General features: G+C 27.9%; 2 protein-coding genes and 1 non-coding gene across 3 annotated transcripts in view; 1 reads left to right on the top strand and 2 right to left on the bottom strand.

Annotated features, from left to right (window-relative positions):
- Nucleotides 1–25,937, top strand: part of LOC122501990 (protein vestigial) — a 113,506-nt gene that overhangs the window by 43,036 nt on the left and 44,533 nt on the right. The window lies entirely within an intron of this gene.
- Nucleotides 5,733–5,814, bottom strand: Trnas-uga. The gene has a single exon. It is a non-coding gene; the product is annotated as a tRNA-Ser (tRNA).
- Nucleotides 15,747–18,196, bottom strand: LOC122501986. The gene is made up of 3 exons (XM_043611810.1): nucleotides 17,534–18,196; nucleotides 16,496–16,934; nucleotides 15,747–16,307 (listed from the first exon to the last, which is right to left on the bottom strand). The coding sequence occupies exons 1-3, from the start codon at nucleotides 18,158–18,160 to the stop codon at nucleotides 15,970–15,972; spliced, it is 1,404 nt and encodes a 467-aa protein (XP_043467745.1). The 5' UTR covers nucleotides 18,161–18,196; the 3' UTR covers nucleotides 15,747–15,969.

The following is a 25,937-nucleotide window of genomic DNA, read 5'->3' as shown; positions in this document are numbered from 1 at the left end:
TTTCATCGTCATCTTTAGAGGGAGGCAGTTTAACTTCCTGAGAGGAGAGGCTTTTCATCGTGCGAATATCGAAGAATTTGTCGCTTCGTTGAAAGCAGGTCGAGCGAGATGAGATCAAAGCCAACCTCCTCTTTAACCCATACCCCCCCCCTGCCCTTTAAATCTTCTACCTCTTTCACCCCCCCCCAACTTCTATTTTCCCCCTTTGTTCCCTTTTGTATTCATCTCAAGTTTTCATGCCTATATTATTTTCCCCCTTCTCCATGTAATAATCATTTATTATCCCAAGCAAGAAATAATGAGTGTAAAGTCGTTATGAAGTTGCAAAATCGAGACTTTGTTTAAGAATTAGGCTGATACAGAAGCTTCTTCTTCTTCTTTATATTGTGAATCCTTTTGAAACTTTCTCCGCCTACATTTAGATATACACAACCGCTGTGGAAATTAAGAGTCTTCTTCGGGGAACTTAATCACTAAATGAGAGTCAAAAAGTCTGAGGTGTATAAATATAGAAAACCACACGCAACTCGAGAAATTTTTTTGATAGATTAATTCGAGGAAGCTCTCAAGGGAATTTTAAGGAAAGCTCTCACCTGATGTGGTTTTCGATACACAGAAATATTGTTCAATTTTAATTGACAAATAATAGTTCAATATAGATGTAAAAAATTAAAGATGATAATTAAAATTATCATATGATTGCGCATACACAGAAAAAACGGTAATCTAATTTTAAGAAGCTCCTATTTATAAATAGACGCTTCTTAAAAATAGATTATCTTTTTTTCTGCGTAATAAATATAATGTGTCATAATAATGAATAGAAAAACTGTGTTTGAGAACAAATACTGAGACTGTACATATCACGGTGTATGGAATGACGTTTATTATGTAATAATCATAATGTAAACTTGCCATAAATGTAAATTTATGGAGAAGAAAAGACCTTATTCATTGAATAGTTGCGAGGCTAATAGGAAGAAAGGAAACACCGGGAGCAATGGTACTTGGCAGGATAAGAAATGTCCATAAACCTGTCAGCACTAAAGCGCAAATCCAAAGGCAGGGGTTTCAACGTTGAAAGAACTTTAAAAGAGCCGATGAGCAAGAGGTGTAACTGTGGCATTGTGCCGTCGTTCGTGAAGACGTTCCTGTAATCAGGAAGAACTGCTACAAATACCTCTAATTGCTCCTCTCATTTTTCCCTCTAGAATATGCGCGGTTATCAGATTGAATCCTAAGTTTCCTCTCTCTTCCTCTTTCTTTTTCTATCTTTATACATTTTGCAATTTGACAAAAAGAAACAAATATATTCATTTGGAAAATTTACTAAAGCTCATTTTTAGCTAACTTTTGATGACTAAATCTATTAACATTGGAACCGTATTTTTAAATTTTAGAACAGTTTTTCTGCAGATATCAAATTGAGTAGTGAGACAAAAGACAAATCAAAAGTGTTGCGAAGCAACAAATAGAATTTGTTTGTGGAAAAAAGTAGTAAACAGTAGGTTTTAGTAGATAAGTGTGAAGCCTAATATTTATACTGTATTAAAAATAACCGAAATATTGCGATGGGTCAGAAAATATCTAATTCACTCATCACAGATAATAAATATCTATGAGTGAATTAAATTTGAGATATTTTCCTACTCTATTATAGAATTATCTTATTGAAATTATTAGAATTAGAGATTATTAGAGAGCAATTGAGTGAATCGAAGAGAATGTGAAATTTAGGAGAGGGGTAAAATTTTGCGACCAAGTTTCAAGATCTTGGGAAACTAAATGCCTAATATTCGGTATGACTTTGTGCTAAGGAGATTAGAGATTAGAGAGATGAAAAGGAAGAGGCCTAGGCGCGCTTAATTTGATAAGGCTAATATAGAGTCTTGATACTCGCCTTAGCTTGTTACTTCAACTTAAAGCTCGAAGCTAATATAGATGCCTTCAACGCCTTCGGCACATACTTGATGCACTTGAGTCGTCACATATACGTGACACTATGCCTACACTTCTTACTAATATCCACTTAACGATATATTTTTAAATGCCTTACATTCCTCGAAAACATATCTTTCGCAAAGATTTATTACTCAGCGAAAATACGAATAATAATGCTGATGATTATTTCATTAAAGATTTATTCAAAATCTGTATTATAGAAAATATGGAACATTATTTTCATGATTGTTCTACAGATAACGAATTGAGACAAACGACGAATCAAAAGTGTTGCGAAGTTCTGTATAGAAATCAGGGATAAAAAAAATTAAATTTTTGTAGTAACACTGTTAAAGATTTTTGAATTTTGAAAATTTAATGCTTTCAATTTTACATTATTTTTGAGAAAAAAGATTATGAAAGTTGTGTCATTTTTCTTGAAATTTGATAAAAAGGACAATTTCCTTCTAATCAAATGAAATGTTAACTGTATCAAGATGTTATTTTGCATAGCGAACATTAACAGATTCCAAGGTATATATTGACTCGAAAGTTATCTCGTTCGCGCTCGTTTCACTTGAATACTTGAGTGAATACAATAATTTAGGTAATGGCGAGTTTAAAATTCCTGTGAGAACATTTAGAATGTCTATCTCAATAGCACGTGTGATATTACAGGTCATTTTCTAGTCACTGACAAGAAAATGTTTCTTAGTGTTTGTTCATAGCAAATAAAATTCTTATAGCTCGAAAATTGTATGTATATTGTTGGCCACCTCTTGTTTTCATGCGCACCATCTGTTTTTCATTCGAATATATATATTCGCGAATTCTTCAACTTCGAGTTCGCGCCAAGGATCGCATATCTGTGGCAAAGAAGGATCCAAACCTCGTTGAGAATGTCTGCTCATTAATATAAGAGCGATTCTCCGCGTATCTTGTCGCCACGCATCACAAACATGCTTTCTTGGACCACGATTTTCGGATTTTTGACCGCCCCCATCGTTCAATTTCAAGGGAATTTCACACGATTACGGAAATTTAAATTCATTTCATCTATGCACAAATAAATAATATTTACCTCTTCGAACGTTTTGATGACAGAGTGATAAAATCATTATTTTATATCATAAGAATATTGTAACTATAAATTCAAAAAAATTTAATTCAATTGCATTTTTCGCTATTGGGCCAACATTTTTTTTTCTCATTCAAAACTTTAATTCAATTTTTTCCCTTTCAATGCTAAAGAATATTTTTTATTGAAAGATAAATTATCTATTTATATTACTATTATTATTTGAATAAATAAAAATACTGGAAAATATTATGTTTCTTTTTAATCTTATACACACATCAGAGTCTCTTAAATATATCTGATAATTAATTAATTAAAAATTATGTAGATGGTTATTTAAAAAGTCGATGGAATGTAAATTCATAAGACTCTTAATTCTGCTAATAACCTATTAATTAAAAACACTCAACTTGGCACATCCCGCCTATAAAACGCTTATGGAAATATGGCTGACACGTATTCTGATTTGTAACATCCTTAATGCGTGTGAGCTATAGGAATAAAAAAAAGCAAAAAGCAAATGAGGATACGTGTATATAGGAAAGGAAGAAATCCCTAATGTATAAAAGGGAAAAAATAAAAATCATTCGAGAAATCCTCTTATTTCCATAATAGAGAAACTATAGTCATAACATAGGAAATAATTAATTCGGGCACCTATTTTTCGATTTGAAATCTGTTGAGAGAACAAGTGCTGGAGAAAAAGGGAAAGAAAGAGAGAGTAAATAGAGAGAAAAGATAGAAAAAGAGAGAGAGAGAAAGATGGTAATTCCATATGGTGTTAAATTACGAGAATTTACTCGCCAAGGATATGATGGCGGTGCACGAGCGGCATAAAGAGACCGCGACCATGAAAGAAGGCGGCAGATCATTTCATATAAAAATTCCTAGCCACCATCATTTTTGCCCTCCTCGCTTTTATTTGCCCCCTTTTTCCTTTGGACTCTCTCCTTATACTCCCGGTGTGCCACCCCCTCGTCTAGACATATAATTGAAGAAACAAAGAGGCTGCAATTATACTCACAATTACGAGACTCGGAAAAGTATGGCTGCCATTTCGCTGCCTCTTTAACTTGTCTCTCGTACTTTTTGATTAAATTATTTTCATGAGAGTCATAAAGCTGTCGCTCGGCGCTTCAGATAAGATAGGAAGTTCTGATATTTTATATGTATAATGCTGATAAAGAAGGAAATGATCATTTTTATCACATTCATTTTCAAGAGAAAGAAAAAGCGAGACTCTCTTTTACAAATAATAATAATTTGTTAATAATTTAGTCCAATTTTTTTTTATTTGAGAAAAGTTTAGACTAATTTTTAAAAGAGATTCTAATTTTCACCCCGCACACTGGTCCCTAACTTTTTCCTGATTTTCCTGACTAATTCTACATTCCCTGACTTTTCCCTAAATTCCTTAACTTGTGGTAAAGTTTAAGAAGTTTTTTGACTTTGAACTTTGAAGTTTGTCAAAAACTTCTTGAAGGTTACCACAAGTTAAGGAATTCAAGGAAAAGTAAGGGAAAGTAGAACTGTCTAGGGAAATCAGGGAGAAATTAGGGATTTTTATTGATTTATTGATTTATAGAAAAATTTTAATTAAAAACAATAAAAATTGAATTTTTGAGAATTTATACAAATGATTGCAAAAATTCAATTACTTTCAAAAGTAATAAGTAATTCTTCGCAGGAATTAAATTGTGTTGAAAAATTTAAACAAATTCTCGTCAAAATTTCAATTATCTTTATAAATAATAAAATTCTGATCCGAAATTCAATTATTTTTTAAAATTTTTAATAAAATTCTCGTCAAAATTTCAATTATCTTTATACAAATAATAAAATTTTTCTACATAATTGAATTATTTTCAAACATTTTTTAATAAAATTATTGTCTAAATTTCAATTATTTTTATAAATAATAAAACTCTTCTCAGAAATTCAATTCTTTTCAAAAATTTTAATAAAATGTTGGCAAAATATCAATTATTTTTAAAAATTTTAATAAATATTAAAATTTTCAAAGGAATTCAATTATTTACAAATTTTTTTATAAATTTCTTCGCCAATAATTCAATTACTTTCATAATTAATAAAATTCTTCTGAAAATTTTAGTTATTATTCATAAATAAATAATAGAAAATTTGAAAAAGTTTAATTGAATTTTTTAAAATTATTTATAGTTTTTATTTTCTAGTGTATATTTAATTAAAGAATTTGCGAATAATCAAAATTTTTGGTAAAATAAAATTATAAACAAATTGATTTGAAAATTCTCAAAGAACTTTTTTCAAAATTATTAAAAATAATTGATTTAGAGAAAATTTTTAGTTAACAATTCTATAAAATAATAATTGAATTGAAGTAATGAAAATAATTTTGAAATAATAAAATAATTTTGAGTGCATCAGAATATTATTGTTATAGTTAAAAAATTTCTTTCATTCACAGAATAATAATTTGCTTCAAATATCGATATTCATTTAATAATAGACACAACTAAATTGATTACTTGAATCAAATAAATTTTTTTTTACTTTATTTTTATATAAATACTATTTAAATTATAATCTACAATTAAAATAGTATCAATTTTTTGAATAGTTAAAATAATTAATATAGAAGGAATGCAAATATTTAGTAAATAATTTTAACAGTTTCGAGAAAATATTCAGTTAGAATGAAAAATTTAATTGGTGAAAGAAAAAAAAAATTCGCTGCGGACAGGATTCGAACCTGTGCGGGTAAAACCCAATGGATTTCAAGTCCATCTCCTTAACCGCTCGGACACCGCAGCTCGTGTCAGACGTTTCGAAAAAGACATATGTAGGTCGAGCGTCGACTCGACTGTACTTAATTGCTTTACGTATCTAACATAGATAACATTTCATCATAATATACCTGAAAACATATTATCATAGAATGTTTGTCTTCACTTCGATATATTAAATGAGAGAATATTTTTGTTTTTGAATTTTTTTTTAATAAAATAATTATAAATAATTATAAATAAATATAAATAAATATAAATAAATACAAATAAATATAAATTATAAATAGATATACAATTAATTTATTTATTTATGAAATATAATTTATTTGATTTTTTGATTTATAAATTTATTTATTTTACAGTCATATTCATTCATATTTATTCATTTTTTAGTTATTAATCATAACTACGAATTTGATTAATAGTTTTATTGTAGTTTTATTTATTTTATTATTATTATTTATTTATTTTCATTATTTTTATTATTTAGTTATTAAATTAAATATTTATTATTTTTAAAATTAATTTGATTTAATTAATAATGTTTATATCTAATAATTATGTTTTTATTCGTTAATAATTTATTTATAGGAGTAAGACAATTTTTAAATCATTTTTTTATAAACAATTCTTCAGACTTTTAGACTAAATAAATTTTATTTTGTTCAAATAATCGATCACTTGTTGTCAAATAAATATTTACTTGAATCAAATAATTTTTATTTAAATTAAATAAATTGTATTTAATTCAAATTGTACTTAAATGTATAGTACATTTTTATTTGAATCAATTCAATCCGCACATTTGAACCGCGAAATTATAATTTCGGCATTTTAAACAATAATTCCAGTATTTAAAATAATTATTTAATATATAATTATTTAATTGACTTAAGTAAAAATTATTTTATTACAAATAAATATTTATTCGATTACATAATTTAATTAATTAATTTAATTAGTTGAATAATTAATAACAGCAATTAATAATTCAATTATAAATACCCAATAATTTAATTAATATAATTATGTACAATAATATAATTAGTATAATTATACGTCACTAATAATATAATTAGGAAAATTTGATAAAACTGAAATATAAACGAAATGAAAGGGATTCCCGGTAATTATTCGAAAGAAGGTAAATAATTTGAAAATAGAGGAGAAAAGAAGAATAGAGAACAACCGGCGATAATTGAGAATAGAGAATTCTGATTTTGTGGAAAGGGCCGCGAGTCGAATTGATAGAAGTAAGGAAAGCTCGTTTAGCGAGCTACTTAAGGAAGAATGTCAATTAGCCGGCAAAGCAGTCGAACTAAAGACAATTGCAGACTCAGCGAATAATGGGGTCGCACTTCCGGGTTTTAACGAATGAACTGTGGATTAATTAGAGGGGATGTTTCTTCTTAAACTTTTCACGTTTTTCTATCTTGTACATAAACGCATATAAACCTGCAAAAACATGTGTAATTATAAATACTTATTGTATTTAAGTAAATAAATGAATAAAAAATATACCAACTAAAAACCTTATTTTCTACTCTTCCTGAATTTTAATTAGTAAAAATGATTACTAATTTGAATTAGTGTCTGAGTTTTTGCCTTTGCATCAGTGAATTTTACTGATAGTAATTTTACTAAATAGTAATTTTACTTAATAGCAGTTTCCACGAATTTATTACTAAAATAAATTAATTCAAAAGCAAAAAATCAGTCTCTAATTTAAATCTGTAAATAGTTTTACTAATTCAAAGAGAGTATACGAAGTGATCTATAAAGAATATTAAAAAAAAAAAATAATAAAAAAATAATAAAATAGTAATAATAATAATAAAATAATAAAACATAAATAAATACTCAAAATGTGATAATATCCACTGTCACATAATTGAGCCATAAACACTCTAATTATACAAGTGCGCGCGTCTTGTCATTTGAGAGAAACAACTTTCCTGAATTTTCTCCTTACGGAAAACGATTAAAATAAAACATTGGTATGCCATAAATTTCTTTTATATTAAATTAACAACAATATTGCGTATGAATTTCACCGCTCAGTTGTATTCTTTTAGCGTTTGAAAAAAACAAAATTCTTACAAGAGACACAAACACAGTCGGAAACCGAAATGGAAAACGAGTTCACGTAATTGACGATAATCGGTCACCTCGTGGTTGTTCCATTTAAGTTTGACTCGAGTCATAAGTCATAAGAACATTTAATGAAGATACCACACTATTCCTGATGTCGAGAAAATATTTTCGTACTCTAAAAAATTTGCTCTCTCAGTGCAAAAAAATTCTAAATTCAAATTGTAGTGCATCCACTAACTCACAGTATAGTTAGAATTTTGATTCGTTTTTTGTCTCAATTTGTTATCCTCAGAAAATCTGCTGGTTAAAAATATCGAAAAGGAAAATTAAGTCCGTTCCTTGAAAAGTGAGACATTCTGGTTAACATTCTGTTTTTTCTTCAAGAGCATAATAATCAGGGTACAACCACTAATTTACATTTTCCAAAAGGATCATTTCTTTAAGTTTACAAATTAGAAAACCCTCTTCAAAAGTATTTGGTTATTATTGTGTTTGTGTGTGAGAGTCTTCGTTACCCACTGACAGAATTTTAAGTGATTTTAACACAGTTCGATCTTTCCCAAAGGACCTTTACTACACTCTCGGAATGCCCACAAGCTTTTCGCGAATCATTTTTCACTGACAATCTTTTGTCTCATCTTGGGGGCTCCTGACATCGCGTGTTGCCTACTGACAGTGACGAATTGAAAGACTCGAGTCAACCCTTGAATCATTTTGACTGACATACCTTGTAACTTGTTATACAGTCCGATTCTATTTCAAAACATTCGGTACTTTTCTTGTTATACCTAAAATCTATCGGTACAGTTTACTTTCAATTTTTTAACTTTTTGGTTGGATCACATTAAATTTACTCTTCAAGTCTGAATTTTTGGTTTTGTATACTAATTACTGTGTTAACTTGAAAGTATCAAAACTTTTAAATTAGTAATTTAATTCTTTCGACATGTTTAAGTCTCAAAATTATATCGTACAATTTACGGACTTTTCGTACTTTTTCAAAAATTACGGACTTTTTTTTTAAATGAAAATTCACTTTATAAAATACGATGCAATTTGTTGTTCTTAACACTCTGTATACTGGCTTGATTGGATTTCTAATTCTTAGCATTGCAAAAAAAGACGGGAGTTAAAGTTGTTTAAAGTAAATATTCTATAAAAGTATCCAAGCCGCAAGAAGATAAATTTCCTGTTTATATGTATAAGGCGATATTGTTTTTACTGACAAATTGTTAATTAATTTAAATTCTCTCACTTTTACTCCAAATAGAATGAAATTCAACTGTCAAATACCTGCTCGCGATGACTTTTTTCTTCGACATCTATCTTTTAAAGCCAAAAAAAAATTCAGTATTGATTAATTTTCACCGTTCGGTCACTTTCTAATTATCCCTACTTAAATTAAGTGCCCTCCTTAAATTAAGTAAGTAATATTCGAACAATAAGATTGATATTCTTATTGTAAGAATATTTCCTACTTAAACTAAGTTGGGCACTTAATTTAAGTATATATATAGGGAATATTCTTGGCTCCTATTTAAGTAGGCACTTCTTAAAATTAGATTACCGTTTTTTCTGTGTATAAATAAAAGAAGGAGCTATAACAATTTCAAAGAAGAAAATGTTTTGGAACAAACAGACAAACGGAATTTTACTATTGTTCTTACTGCATGTTTATGTCAACAGTGATTGTTTGTCTACCAATTTTTTTTCCCCCTCTTCTTTTTTTTCCTAATAATACAAAAGAGTGTTGGAACACAACATTTTGCAGTTGAGGAAAAGTAACACGTCACATTGAGATGGTTATAACGTCAAGAGACAGAATGAATCGTCAGCGACATTGTTGAGATGTGTGACAATTATCAGCGCGACGTTGCCATATCTCACGCACGCTCCGCAATGCGATGCTATCATTCTATGAACACTGATCTCTTTCTGCTTGCTTTCTGCTCGCTTTCTGCTTAAAGGGGTTTTGAAGCAAGGTGTTTCTGCAACGTTGCATTCCTTGGCGCTGTTTCGTTTTTAGTCTAGAAAACAGCGCCATTCTTTCGCGACACGCGCGTAAGGACTGCGTCATAACCCCCCACCATCATCACCCTTTATGTCTTCCCCCCACCACCCTCAAGGCACCGGTTTTCACAAGTCCCTTTTAGACCTGCCTGCTGTGCACCGTTTTCTAGAGTTCAACATTCCAATCGAAGTCTTGCCATCGCTCAAACCGATTTTTGTCGATCAATTATTATTGGGATCCCGATTTCGGTGAATCGATCAAGCAACAAAACGCGTTGGCGAGCGATGTGAAATTTTTATAATTCTCACCCTTTGGAATATGGGATTTAACACATGGGGAAAATGAGATACAGTTTTTTGTTCTGTTCTGGTACGGCAAGAGAAATGTTTTTATTTTTAACCAAATGATATGATAAATTAAGAATATTTTTTTTCAGGGAACGTTAAACTAACGTTAGGCTAACGTTAATTTAACATTAAACTAACGTTAGGCTAACATTAATCTAACTTTTCCACCCGGGACGTTGGGGTACAGCAAACACTTGTCTAATGTTAGGCTAATGTTAGGCTAACATTAATCTAACATTAAACTAACGTTAGGCTAACATTAATCTATAACATTAAACTAATGTTAGGCTAACATTAAACTATAACATTAAACTGTAGAGTTCGAGCCATGTATTCGAAAAAAATTTTAAAGAGGGATTAAAATAAATTAATATATATTAATCATTTTGCCCGCGCGTAGCAACCTTCAGTTTCGACCGTTTGTCGGTTTTGTTTTTTTACAATTAACGACTCGAACGCGCCATTAGTATAAATAACAATAACAGTTTCCTCGGAAATGTACGAGTTGTTGTTGCGATTCCACGAAGCGGGAGGTTTTATCGTGTCGGAAGAGTTAGCGAGCGATTCATTTTCACAGACACAAATCACAGTTCCCACGGATTTTCTTTTTAGTCAGTTTTTCCACGTCTGAAAGCGGCGCCAAGAGGGAAGACAATGTAAACGTTTAAATAAATAACTTGCGTGCGCGCTTCTATTCTACTTTATAGTATATATACATACTAGAAATTATTCTGTACAAAGTATAATGTATAACATTTAATAAAACATTGAATTTAACAATCATTCCGAGTCATCTGACTCGGAATGATCGTTAAATTCAATGTTTAAGTTTATGCTACTTTTAAATCGAAAGGGGAGAAGAATGACATCTTAAAAGTTCATGCATTCAGTGAATTGAATGAATAAAATAATTTATAACTTTGAGTCAACTTTTCCCCTTTCAAAAAGGTTTATACAATACTTCTCGAATTAGATGTAATATCGCGATTCTTATCGTGGATCATGTGGTAAAACTATAAGAACAAACAGCTACTCTTTTGTAAATTCTAATCAGAGAACAAGATGTTGAAAAGCAGGTAAATTACTGTTCAGAAGTCTTTATGAAACAAGACATTTAATTAATGTCAGTTACACGATAACGTCTCACTCTTATATGGCCTTTTCCATTAAGAAATGAAAGTTAGTCGAACATCAACTTTTGTAACATCAACTCTCGTCGATATATACTGAAATAAATAAGAGACATCCAAAGATATTGTTGAAACATTAATTCTTACAAACTGGATTCAATCAAAAGAGCCTTGAAACGTTATTCGTGTCAGTCGGGGACATGAAAATGTTTTATATTACAAATATATAAATGCTCAATTCAATTCTAATGCGCTCGAGGCGGAGGCCTCTCTTTATCCTTGATGCATCGGAAAATGTATATACGGAAAGGTCTTTTCTCTCTCTCTCTTTTCCTCTCGTTAACTCTATGTTAGCCAGAGAAAGAGAGACAGAGAGAGAGAGAGAGAGAGACAAGTTCTCATACAGAACCCGGTAAAATTGCAATGCCAGAACTAAATGATGAGAGTATTCTCACCATATGACTATTATTACTATACGGAAATGTTCAAAGAGCCGCCTCCTTGTCATCGTTATAATATAAATTGTTGAACGTTTTATAAAATGTCTAGGAAAAGACGAACACAACATTGAACCTGCTCATAGTCGACATATTACCAGATTCCGCGGAATTCCTATGATTTTACGAGGCTCTTTAATATGCGTTAGCTTCTGTGGTAGCTCGCTGCGAACTCCACAGGCAGCTCTCGTCTCAAGTGTCTTTTCCCCACCTGGAATGCTCAACTCTTTCTCCTCCCTGAATACTCTCTCTTCTCCTCTCCTCCTTCTCTCTCTTCTTTAACCTTTGACACCAACGTTTCGTGCACGCATTCTCTGGCGTAGAGTGATTTCTTTTTACATTCTTGTTCTACGACTCTGCGATGGTACTGCGAGCTCTCGCAGACTATGTTAGTTTTCATCTTGTACATATACCCGGGGAGAAAAACCAATAATTCAGAGAAAGAAATTAATTGGAATCGATTATTTGACTGGAGGTCGTTTTCCTAAAAGTGAAATAGTAGTTTTTTTTATTGAAACACTGGTAACCGACTGTTTTCTTAAATATTATTCAAAATTGAAAACTGTATTTAAAACTCTGAAAAACGGATAGAATTTTATGTTTCATTAGCTAAATTATGGAATACACTAGCATCTGAGATTAAAGATGTACCGAAATAATCCTTGAAAATTATTCTAATTGCAACCTATTATTTAATTATAACAGGGTTGCCACGCAACCTGGAAACCTGAAAATGTTGGGAAATTTTATAAATCTTGATAAAACCTGAAAAAGTCAGGGAATTTTGATCGGAATCCTGGAAAATTATTGTTTTCTAAAGTTATTCTGGTTATACTTGAAATCTGATTTTTCTTAAATATTTCAAAACAATTAATTATTTTTAAAAATTTTAATAAAATTCTTAGCAAAATTTCAATTATTTCCAAAAAATTTTAATTAAATTGTCGTCAAAATTTCAATTATCTTTCTAATTAATAAAACTCTTCTCCAAAATTCAATTACTTTCGAAAATTGTAATAAAACTCTTGGCATAACTTCAATTATTTTTATAAATAAAAAAACAAATTTCAATTATTTTCAAAAGTAATAAAATTCTTCTTCAAAAATCCTTTTTTTTAAATTTTCATAAAATTCTCTTCAAAATTTCAATTATCTTTGAAAATAATAAAACTCTTCTCCAAAATTCAATTATTTTCAAAAAATTAAATAAAATTCTTAGCAAAATTTCAATTATTTTAAAAATTTTAATAAACTTTTCGTCAAAATTTCAATTATCTTTATAAAAAATAATATTCATCTCAAAATTTAACTTTTTTCAAAACTTTAAATTTTGACGAAAATTTTAATAATTTTTTTGACAATTATTAAAAAATTTTGCCAAAAATGTTATTATTATTTTTGAAAACAATTGAATTTAGGAGAAGTATTTTATTTTTATATAAGTAATTAAAATTTTGATGAAAATTTTAATAATTTTTTTTAAAGAGAATTGAAATTTTTACGAGAAATTTAACAATTTTTTTTTTAAAGAATTGAAATTTTTATGAGAAATTTAACAATTTTTTTTTAAATAATTGAATGTAGGAGAAAGGTTTTATTATTTATAAATTATAAATTATTTATAAAAAATAATACTCATCTCAAAATTTAACTTTTTTCAAAACTTAAATTAAATTCTCGTCAAAATTTGAATTATTTTCAATTATCTTTGTAAATAATAAAATTTTTCTCTAAAATTCAATTCTTTTCAGAAATTTAAAAAAAAATTCTCGTCAAAATTTTAATTATCATTTATAAAAAATATAATTCTTGCCATAATTTCAATTATCTTTATAAATAAAATTAATAAAAATTATAAAAATTATAAATAAAAAATAAAATTAATAATTATCTTTATAAATAATAAAACTTCTCTCTGAAATTCAATTATTTTCCAAAACCTTTAATATAATTTTCTTGAAAATTTCAATTATCTTTATAAATAATTAAAATTTTCTCCAAAATTCAATTATTTTCAAAAATTTTAATAAAAGTCTTGTCGAAATTTCAAATCTTCCCAAAAATAATAAAATTCTATTCCGAAATTCAATTCTTAGCAAAAATTCAATTATTTTCAAAAATTTTAATAAAATTCTCATCAAAATTTCAATTATCTTTATAAATTATTTATTATAAATAATAAAATTTTTATTCAAAATTCAATTATTTTCAAAAATTTTAATAAAATTCTTGGCAAAATTTTAATTATTTTCAAAAACTTCTCTCAATTCAATTCAATTTTTTACAGAGATTCAAATATTTTTAATAGATACAATTTTAATCGATTTCCTCGAAAAATGTAATTATTCTTAAAAATTTTATTAAAATTCGTTAAATTTTTTCACCAAAAAAATTGTGTAGTTTTAATTTTTTTTTTGTAAAAGTTGAATTGAATTTTTTTTAAAGTTATTTAAAGTTTTTATTTTCTAATATTGAAGAATTTTCGAATAATCGCAAAAATTTCGTAAAATTAAATTGTGAACAAAAGGATTTGAAAATTGTCAAAGAAATTTTTCAAAAATTATTAAAAATATTTAATTTAAAGAAGAATTCTACTTGAAAATTCTGGAAAACAATAATTAAATTTAAGTGATGAAAACAATTTTGAGTAATAATATTTGTAATTTGTATAATAAAATTTTTGAAAATTTTAGTATAATTATTTAATATTTATTGACAATGAATTATTATTCATAATAACAACTAGAATTAACTATAGTAATTACTAATTAGTAATAGAATAATTATTATCTAAAAGTAATAACCATTCATTTCATGTAACATATGCGGTAATTTTACATACACTTGCGCTTTCTTATCATTATTTAGATAAAGTTTACATGAAGTAATATTTTACTTCCTCATAGAGGAAGGATTGTCGTGGCAAAATTTTCAATTCTGAATTTTTGACATATTTAAATAAATATAAAATACATAGAAAATTAAAAAATAATAGATAAATCAGTGAAACAAAAATGAAATTCAATGCGAATACTGATAATTACAAAATTGTTTCGAAAAGTAGTAAATGTCCAGTAAATGAATATTTTTAACAAAGTGACTCACTCAATTTTACGCTTGAACCCAATTTTCATGCTTTTAAAAAAGGCACTAAATTATCATCCATTTAGGAGACAAAAGCAGGCGCCGAAAAGTTATCTAACAAGTAGCGTCCCATAAATAAAATCCGAGAGGAAAACTAAGTATGGAGTTAAAAAGCAGTAGTCCAAGAATTTAAAAGTTAAAACAAATAAAAATACGTTTTGTAAAAATTATCCCAAATGAAAAATTCAATTTTCCTTATGAATTTTTTTCTTTTGTTTTGTTTTTTCGTTAGGGACAATCAAGGAAGAGAGGAAGGGGGTCAAAATATTTGTTACTGTTTTCTTTTCTTTTCAGTTTTGTAAATAGTTATTTTCGTATCAAGGGCGCAAAACAGGTGATTGCGACGATGGCGAAATGAAGGGACCGAGGGGACACAATTTCGCGCCCGAGGCGAAGCCGAGGGAGCGAAATTGTGTCCCGAGGTCCCGAAATTTCGCCAGAGTCGTAATCACCTTTGCGCCCATGATGCTAACATAATTTTTTGTCCTAACTGCATGGAAAGTATGTCATTGAGGGCACGAGCAGTGAATTCTTTTTAATGATTTTTTCGATTTACCTAATCTTGCCCTCGCTTCAATTATTTTTTGCGTCCGAGGTGTGAACAAACTTTCTTGTCCTACCTGGACAAAAAGCATTTCATTTTAGACACAAACTGTATATAAAAAGTTAAAAAAGAGATTTAAAGGAAACAAGCATGGGGCTATATGTTTTTTAAGAATATTTTAAATACATCTTAAATTGAACCAAAATTTTTATTTTGAAAATATTTTAAACAATACTTAAATGTCACACATTGAATGGTATGTTTTGTAGTTTAACAAAATTCATAAACTTTCGTTAAGAAAAAATTAAATTTTATACATATTTGTTGTTTTTTGAAACAAAAACTTAACGAGGCGAGATAAAAAATAATGAAAATATGAGCAAAAGATACAGATGTGTGAATGTCAAATTATTTATTTGTAGATGTTGAATGTGCAGTGCGATATGTTATATGTAATTGATTGATTGTTTGATTCTTGAGAATTATTAATTTGTGATGAATAATGAATGTCATTGGTTTTCCGAACTTTGTTTGATGTGTTTTGCCCTGATGAGCTAGCTGCAGTTGAAATAGAGTCAATATCTGATGCAATTTCGTGGATAATTTTTCGTTTATTTGATTTTTTATTATTTGACTCATTCGATGGAATTTCCTTGATCTGCTTTGAACCACTTGATGAGGCTAAATTCACTGAGGCTTCAATTTGATTTCCAATTTTTCTCTTGTATGTTGTTGATTCTTCAATGTAACCTAGAAATATATTTATTTTTTAGAATATTAGTTCATTTTTATTTATTTATTATTATATAAATTAGTTATTTTTAAACAATTTTTAAATATAGGAAAACAAAGTTTCGTTAAAAGTTATAGGGAGGATTTTAATAAAATGTCAAATACTAGAAAAACAAATTTTAATTTAAATAAAAATGAAATTTTACCTTCCGCTACGGCTGAAGTTTTCCAACCTCCGAGACGTTTAAGAGCGATTATGTCCGCACCAGAATCGGCTAGTAATGTAGCAGATGTCCTTCGAAAGCTATGTCCGGTATATAATTCAGGATTTTCGAGATCTAAATATTTGGCAATTTCACTCGGCATTTTACCGAATTTATTTTTCCCAATAACTTGGGTGGTGCACTTTCCTTTTTGAAAGTTAAGGAAAAATTTATTCGAATTAGCATTTTTTGGTCTTAGAGATTCGTACTTTGACACAATTTCTCGAAATTCTCCTTCCACAGTAAATGATCGTGGTGTTTTGGTTTTTGTATTTGGTATTTTTATTAAAAGCAGATTGCCTTCATGAAGAACATCTTCCATTTTTATTTTTGATAATTCTTCCCTTCTGCAAGCACCACTTATGCCGAAAATTAAAGCAACCTAAAAAATATTTCAATTTTTAATTAGCTTTTATTATATAATTGGTAGTTTTTGTTTTATTTGTTTATTATTAAAGCATTTCTTAATATATTTTATTTATTTATAGAAGGTTATTTATTTTATTTTATATATTTTACAATCATATGCATGCATTTTTAGCAATCATTATTTTTAATTAATATTTTTTTAATGTATTATTGATTTTTAACTTTATAAAATTTAATTAATTAATTTATAATTTTTTTGTTATTGTTATACTTTTTAATATATATTGTACTTATTTATAAATAAATATTTGCATTTTATTTTATAGATTTTAACAATGATATGCATGATTTTTTTGAAATGATTATTTTTAAGTATTTATTTTTATATTATTATATTTATCAATTATTTATTTAACGTGTAACTTTATTTATTAAATTAATAAATTTGTTGATTTGTTGTGCAGTTATGAAATTATTTTTGCACGCATTATTAATTATTATACATATTTTTATTAAACTTTTTTTTATATATAATTATTGATTATATAAATTTTTGTTTTATTTTGTTTCTATCTTATTTTCTTTTTTATAGATATATATATTTTTACTTACTTTTGTAGCCAAAAATATGTCATCCGGAGCTTCGGACAGAAACATGTTAACATTTTCGGGAGATAACGTCTTCGATTTTTTTGATTTGTAACCATCTGAGTTTCTTTTCAGAAAACTTGTAACTTTCATAAAGCTTGCAATGTTAACATTGTCATTGTTTTTTAGAGTAGATTTTAACATGGAGTATGTTGACCATACCGTTGGTGGTTTATACTTTTCAGATAATTCTATCAAATATGCTAACATAACATTTTCTGTAATAGTCGTCACCTTTTTTGATTTGGCCCAGGTCTTGAATGTTGTGTAGACACTGTTATATTTATTCTTTGAAGTTGACGGCAGGAAATCTTTTTGAGCCTCTTTCACAAGTTCGCGAATTTCCGGTGGTGTGTGGAAATTAGTATCTTCATTTTCATCCGAATCATTTGAATTATCCATCATCTTTTTCGAATTTTGACAATTTTCAGCAATGACAAAAAGAAACGTGCTTGATATCGTTAACACTAAGTCGTCTGCTACGCTACGGCGTTGTTTTTCGGAGGGAATAGAACCAGATATTAAGGTCGTTCTCCAATAGAATCCTAAACTCATACGCTGCGATGCGTAACTAACGTATGGTTTTAGCATGGGTAACCATAGCAACCCGACGTTACTGCGTCTGCAAATCAACGCAACGCCGCTTTTTGAATCCTATTGGAGAAAGACCTTTATGAGACAGGGAATCGGAATCATCGTTTGTTGAGCAGGGTTGGACACATAAAATACTTTAGTTAAATTACGTGGCCTTTTACAGTAAAATATCTCGCATTTTTTACTTAAAATGTTTAATACACAATGTATCTTTGAGTAGAGGGGGGTAAAATACGTACTTTACATATTATGTATACGAAACTAGCTATTTTACGTGAAAAAAATAAAGTAACGCAAAATTTTCTTTACTTTATGACCGTTAAAACGAAAGAAGCGGGCGGAAAATAATTTGCGCCCGCTCGGAGGTAGAAGAAGCGGGCGCAAAATATTTTGCGCCCGCTTGGAGGATGGTAAGCGGGCGCAAAATATTTTCCGCCCGCTTCCCCTACCCCTGCGTTGGAATGAGTCACTTTGCGCCCGCTCTAAGTGCCCGAAATGACATACTTTCCGTGCAGGTAGGACAAAAAAGATTTTTCGTTAGGGACAATCAAGAAAGAGAGGTGGTCAAAATATTTGTTACTGTTTTTTTTCTTTTCTGTTTTGTAAAAAGTTTTTTCGTTAGGGACAATCAAGAAAGAGAGGAGGTCAAAATATTTGTTACTGTTTTTTTTTTTTCTGTTTGGAAAAAAGTTTCTCCGTTAGGAACAATCAAAGAATGGAGGGGGGTTTCAAAACATTTGTTACAATTTTGTTTTCTCTTCTGTTTTGAGAAAAGTTTCTTTGTTAGGGACAATCAAGGAATGGAGGGGGGTTTCAAAATATTTGTTACAATTTTGTTTTCTTTTCTGTTTTGAAAAAGAGTTGAGGTTGAAGAAAATTGTCGAAAAAAAATACAAAATTGACCCTTTTGAATTTTCCTATATTTGAAAATGAAAAACGACCATAAATCTGGCAAGCGTGTCTCATAATTCTCGACCATCTGCGATTCGCGTTAATAGTAACGATCGATAAAAGGTGAGTCACGATCGAGAGAGAACCTGCGAGGGATTATTGCATGCTGATGCAGGTGCGCGAGCGCAGGCACTTTACTTAACGTTCATTGATATAAGAATCGAAAGAAACCAGTGAGAGCGAACAGGACCGGATTGCCGAAGCACGCGTGCAAGACATCTCCTCCTAATCTATTCAATTAAAATCTTAATTTTTCACATTCCTTAAATTCCCAAATGATTTTAAATATATATCCGCACCTTTCATCCGTTCATCATCGGCAGAAGAAGACAAATAAAAATCACCTGCTTCTTTCATCATTCGATAAAAAACAATAATTAAATTTCTAAACTCCCACTTTTGTTGTTTTTTTCTGAACAATTAGTTGACAAAAAAAAAAAAAAAAACAACAAAAGTGGAAGAGTTTGATAAACGAATCATCATCTCCTTAGACTTTTTCTCGTAAATCACTTAAGAGCACTTAAAAGGACACGATCAGAAAAACTTATATATAAATTTTAATGAAGTAATTTCAAGTAATTTCATGTAATTTCATATAATTTCAAGCAATTTCTGCAATTAAGAAAATTTTCGAAAGTTGACACATTATGCGAATAACGTTAAATGGAGAAAAACAAGGGGCAATTTGAAAAACAGGTAAGAATAAAATTGTTAGGAGTATATAGTTGAAAAGTGCGTTTCTTTTAGCGAGAGAGACATTATATGTGTGTGCTTGAATCTCAATATGTTTTGCTCGGAGGCCGCAATCGATTAATATTGAACGATACCGGTCGCGCGAGGCTATATCACAAAGTCTGTTAACCTAACTTTTCTCCGCATAGTTATGAGAATTTTTCTTGTTTCAAAGAATGCGCAGTGCGTGTGCGATGGATGGACACAATTTTTTTTTCTTTTTCTTCTTTTTCTTCTTCTTCTTGATCCAAAGCCAATGGCATCGCATTGCCCCCGATGCAAGTGCATCGAGGACGCGTCAATGCAACAAGGACTTATTATTAATTTAAAGTGGAAGCCTTTTCTACTTAGTCTACAAAAGACGACCGTGAAAGAAATTACCGAGCGATTCAATCGGAAAATTTATTGCAATCTGGAAGAATCTATTATTACTGCTATATAGTCGATTTGCCATATCTATATGTCCACCCAGAACAAGATTATTCAATAAACAACACAATTTCTCTTGTCTTCTTTATGAAATCGATTATTTTTTCTTTAATTGATATTGAAACAAAAACCTGGAAAGATTTTATGGTGAAATTATGGTCAAGCAAATACATTTCTGTGCTTCAACCAAAACAATTTCTTCGAGCGATAAATATTTTTTCTTCGAACGCGCTAAATTTAACAAAATAAAACAATTATTTTCAGAAATTTATCAAAATAATTAAAATTTTGACAAGAATTTTAATAAAATTTTTTTGAAAATTGAAATTTAACTAAGAATTTTATTGTAATTTTTTTAAATAATTGAATTTTTGAGAAAATTTTATTACAATTTTCGAAAATAATTGAAATTTTGACGAAAATTTTAATAATTTTCTTGACAATTATTAAAAAATTTTGCCAAAAATGTTATTATTATTTTTGAAAACAATTGAATTTAAGAAAAGTATTTTATTTTTATATAAGTAATTAAAATTTTGATGAAAATTTTAATAATTTTTTTTAAGAGAATTGAAATTTTTACGAGAAATTTAACAATTTTTTTTAAAAGAATTGAAATTTTTACGAGAAATTTAACAATTTTTTTTAAAAGAATTGAAATTTTTACGAGAAATTTAACAATTTTTAAAAAAAATAATTGAATGTAGGAGAAAGGTTTTATTATTCATAAAAATAATTGAAGTTTTGGATAGCATTTTAATAACTTTTTTGAAAAAAAAAATTAAAATTTTGACAAGAATTATATTATTTACACAGATAATTGCAATTTTGCTAAGAATTTTATTAAAGATTTAAAATAATTGGAATTTTAATAAGAATTTTAGTAAAACTTTTGAAAATAATTGAATTTTGGAGCAGAATTTTATTATTTATAAAGATAATTGAAATTCGGCCAAGAATTGAGGGGCTGGATGCTATAATGTGTTACGCGTGAACACACGGCCAGTCAGTTGGGTCATGGAGAGAAAATTTTGAAGTTGTTCAAAATAAATTTAAAATTATTGTTTCTTGTTCAGAATGTCAAGGCGAAACTTTTTTTCTAATAAAATTTTTTTATATAATTTTTTGTTTTTAAGTAAATTGAGAAAAGCGTGATTTTTTAACCTAAAAAATTTTAATGAATTTTTGACTTCAACTCGTGATTACTTCGTTAAATATTAATATTTTTCCACGAAATTTACACACAATATTCTTCAAACTAGTTCAAAAGTGAAACAATATTTAATAATTTTTCAAAAAATTCTATGTCTAAGTAAATAATTATTTAAATAATTTTGCCGGAAAAATGATTATCCTATTTTCAATTGGAAAAGTTGAGTGACGAATTTTCGTTTTCGGAAAACTTCCAGTGACTAAAATGTTCATCAATATGTTAGGAAGTTTTTTGGAAAATTTTTCGTCATTTGATAATAAATTAAAGAAAATAGAGCAATTTTAACAGTGTCGCGCTCTGCTGTAAAATTACGGCGTGGCCGCGCACGTGTGGAATGGCCGCCATTACAAGACCAATGTATACAGTGAGTCAATGTTTACGTTTACAGCAGAGCACGACGCTGTTAAAATTGCTCTATTTTCTTTAATTTACTATCAAATGACGAAAAATTTTCAAAAAAACTTCCTAACATATTGATGAATATTTTTGTCACTGGAAGTTTTCCGAAAACGAAAATTCGTCACTCAACTTTTTCAATTGAAAATAGCTGCATCATTTTTCCGGCACATTTATTTAAATAATTATTTACTTAGACATAGAATTTTTTGAAAAATTACTAAATATTGTTTCACTTTTGAACTAGTTTGAAGAATATTGTGTGTAAATTTCGTGGAAAAATATTAATATTTAACGAAGTAATCACGAGTTGAAGTCAAAAATTCATTAAAATTTCTTAGGTTAGAAAATCACGCTTTTCTCAATTTACTTAAAAACAAACAATTATATAAAAAAATTTTATTAGAAAAAAAGTTTCGCCTTGAAATTCTAAACAAGAAACAATAATTTTAAATTCATTTTGAACAACTTCAAAATTTTCTCTCCATAACCCAACTGACTGGCCGTGTGTTCACGCGTAACACATTATAGCATCCAGCCCCTCAATTATATTATTTATAAAGATAGTTGAAATTATGACGCGAATTTTATTAACATTTTTAAAACTAATTGAATTTCGGATAAGAATTTTATTATTTTTAAATATAATTGAAATTTTGCCGAGAATTTTATAAAAGATTTATAATAATTGAAATTTTGATAAGAATTTAAGATAAAAATTTTTGAAAATAATTGTTTTTCGGAGAAGAATTTTATTACTTTTAAAAATAATTAAAATTTTGCCAAGAATTTTATTTAAATTTTTTAAAATAATTGAAATTTTGCCAAGAATTTTACTAAAATTTTTGAAAGTAATTGAATTATGGAAAAGAATTTTATTATTTATAAAGATAATTTAAATTTTGACGAGAATTTTATTAAAATTTTTGAAAATAGTTAAATTTCGGAGAAGAATGTTATTACTTTTCAAAATAATTAAAATTTTGCCAAGAATTTTATTTAAATTTTTTAAAATAATTGAATTTTGGATAAGAAATTTATTAACACTTCGCAACACTTTTTATTCGTTTTTAGTCTCAATTTAATGTTTCTAAAAATAAAAATAAAAACTAAAAAGAATTTTATTATTTGAGGCGTTCCATGTCAAGTGATCCAGGTGTCTTACGGTGTAATGCTTATTTCGATAATTTTTTACTCTTAAACTATTAAACATAAAAATTTGGCAAGGTACATTTTGGAAAGGTTTTTTCATGCTCTTTCGATTGAAAATAAGCATTTAAAAAAAAAATTTTTTTTTTGACCCAAAAAAATCAAAATTAAAAATAAATTTTAATTTTTTGGAAAAAAGGTCCCACTTTTTTTTTTTTTTTTTTTTTTTAAACGAAAGCTGAGGTTTTTTCCTAAAAGGACATATAAATGAAAAAGTGGGACAAGAATGTTTAAACATTGAAAAACAGAGGTTTCTACTCTCTAAACCCGGTTTTTAGCTCTGTTTACGAGAAAATTCATTTTTTCAATGTTTAAACATTCTTGTCCCACTTTTTCATTTATATGTCCTTTTAGGAAAAAACCTCAGCTTTCGTTTAAAAAAAAAAAAAAAAAAAAAAAGTGGGACCTTTTTTCCAAAAAATTAAAATTTATTTTTAATTTTCATTTTTTTGGGTCAAAAAAAAGTTTTTTTTTTAAATGCTTATTTTCAATCGAAAGAGCATGAAAAAACCTTTCCAAAATGTACCTTGCCAAATTTTTATGTTTAATAGTTTAAGAGTAAAAAATTATCGAAATAAGCATTGTACTGAAAAACCCAAAAATTTAACCCCCTCCCCCTCGGAAAATATTGGACTAGGTAAAAAAATATTTTCACGAAAAATTACTATCTATTAGTACTACAAAAGCCCCAAGTTTTGCTACGATTGGAGAAAAATTTTTCTCCACCTGGATCACTTGACATGGAATGCCTCATTTATGAAAAAAAATTGAATCCCTGTCAAAAATTTTGGTATTTTTTAAAATAATTGAAATTCTGCTGTTAAATTTATAAAAAAAATTTAAAATAATTAAATTGCAGAGAAGAATTTTATTAAATTTTTTTTTGAATAATTGAATTTCGTAAAAAAACTTTAATACTTTTGAAAAGAATTGAAATTTTGGAAAAGTGTTTTATTATTTATAAAGGTACCTAATTGAAATCTTGACGAAAATTTTATTAAAATTCTAAAAATAATTGACATTTTGCAAAGAATTTTATTAAAATTTTTTTAAATAATTAAATTTTGGAGAATAGTTTTATTATTTTCAAAGATAATTTAAATTTTGAAAAGAATTTTATTAACACTTTTAAATTAAAATTGAAATTTCGACTAGAATTTTAGTAAAAGTTTTGAAAATAATTGAATTTGGAGAAGAATTTTATTACTTTTTAAAATAAATGAAATTTTGCAAAGATGCTTATGAAAATTTTCGAAAATAATTAAATTTCCAAGAAGAGTTTTATTATTTATAAAAATAATTGGAATTTTGTGGAGAATTTAATAAAAATTTTTGAAAATAATTTAATTTCGGATAAGAATTTTATTTTTTATAGAGATAATTGAAATTTTGACGAGAATTTTATTAAAATTCTAAAAATAATTGAATTATTGCTAAGTATTTTATTATAATTTTTCAAAATTATTGAATTTCAGAGAAGAATTTTATTACTTTTCAAAATAATTGAAATTTTGACAAGAATTTCGTTAAAATTTTTGAAAATAATTGAATTTCGGAGAAGAGTTTTATTAACACTTCGCAACATTTTTGATTCGTTTTTAGTCTCAATTTAATGTTTCTAAAAATTAAAACTTTTCTAAATTCTCCAACATTAAACTCGATCGCATTAACTAAATAAATTTGTAATTACACAAAAATTTCACCTAACATTTTTTGAAAATTTCCACAAAAATATTTCTTTTCTAAAATCAAAATAAAAAAAAATCGAGAATCATGTGAGAATTGAAAGTAAACGTGTCTCTTAAATAGCGTAGAGTAATAAACTAACTTACTTTATTATTCATCAAAAATGATGATAATAAAAAAATTCGTGTTCAACTACTGTTTTCGTTTATATGCGAGAAAAGAATTTGGATAATAGGAATATAATTATCACTTGGATATGCTAATGACGTGGACCATTTGGGTGAATTTGAAATTTTTGAGTCTTAAAACTAAGAGGTCAGGTTTTGAAGATACGACGACTTTGGAGGAGAAACGCTTTTAGTATTTTTTCCTCTTTTTTTTCTTTTTCTCTCTCTTTTTTTTTCTTTTTATCAAGTCAAATCCGATATGGCGACCAATAACTCCAACTATACCTACCGCAGAGCTCATTCTCGATAATATTCCTATACAGCCACCATTACAATTCCATTACAGTGTTATTACTAATTTATCGAATTACTTTTTCCGCGAGTCAAAACATTCCTAATTGCGCGCTCATTATTATAATCGGCCATTTATGCAAGTGCGAACGGAAATTTTATTACCATTTTAAACAGTTAATGGTCGATTTTTTAAATTCCAGAAGAGGGAGAAAAGGGGGAGGGGTGAAGACAAATTTTAGGGGGTAAACGGTTAGTTTTATTTGGTGTATTAAATATTAAATGGAATATGTAAAAAAATTTAATTAAAAGTTCAGTGTTTAGCGAAAAGTTTAGTGTTAAAAGTTCAGTGTATAATTTAGCAAATATGTAAAAATGTTCAGCAGAATGAAATAAATTTGGAATGGGAAAAATGAGGAAATAACACGAGTCATGAGTTTATAAAAGGAATATAAGGCGGTAGACGTTGATTATTATGCATTTTGATCGTTCAGGGAGAATAGTTTTGTTCTTATCCTGAATGAGTGAATGTTCAGGCCGCGTACAGAGCCAACAAGGACGTATGCTAATGAGAACGTAAGAAGTCGCCGCGAAATGGGCCTTAGACATCGAGACAACGCGATAATAAGAGATGATGGCGTCATTAAAGTTATTCGTCATGCTTTCTTTGTGATTGAAAATCCTTTGGCTTATGATTATT

The sequence above is a fragment of the Leptopilina heterotoma genome, unplaced genomic scaffold (assembly GCF_015476425.1).
Source record: "Leptopilina heterotoma isolate Lh14 unplaced genomic scaffold, ASM1547642v1 Lhet_22, whole genome shotgun sequence".
NCBI lineage: Eukaryota > Metazoa > Arthropoda > Insecta > Hymenoptera > Figitidae > Leptopilina > Leptopilina heterotoma.
Note: the sequence above shows the minus strand (reverse complement) of the source record. Positions and strands in the feature narration are given on the sequence as shown.

What these genes read in the sequence shown, in the direction of transcription:
- LOC122501986 (XM_043611810.1), bottom strand. Translation starts at nt 18,160, where the DNA reads ATGCTAAAACCATACGTTAGTTACGCATCGCAGCGTATGAGTTTAGGA. An exon ending in ACATATTTTTGGCTACAAAA is followed by an intron (nt 16,935 to 17,533) that starts GTAAGTAAAAAT and finishes AATATTTTTTAG; the next exon opens with GTTGCTTTAATTTTCGGCAT. An exon ending in AACTTCAGCCGTAGCGGAAG is followed by an intron (nt 16,308 to 16,495) that starts GTAAAATTTCAT and finishes ATATATTTCTAG; the next exon opens with GTTACATTGAAGAATCAACA.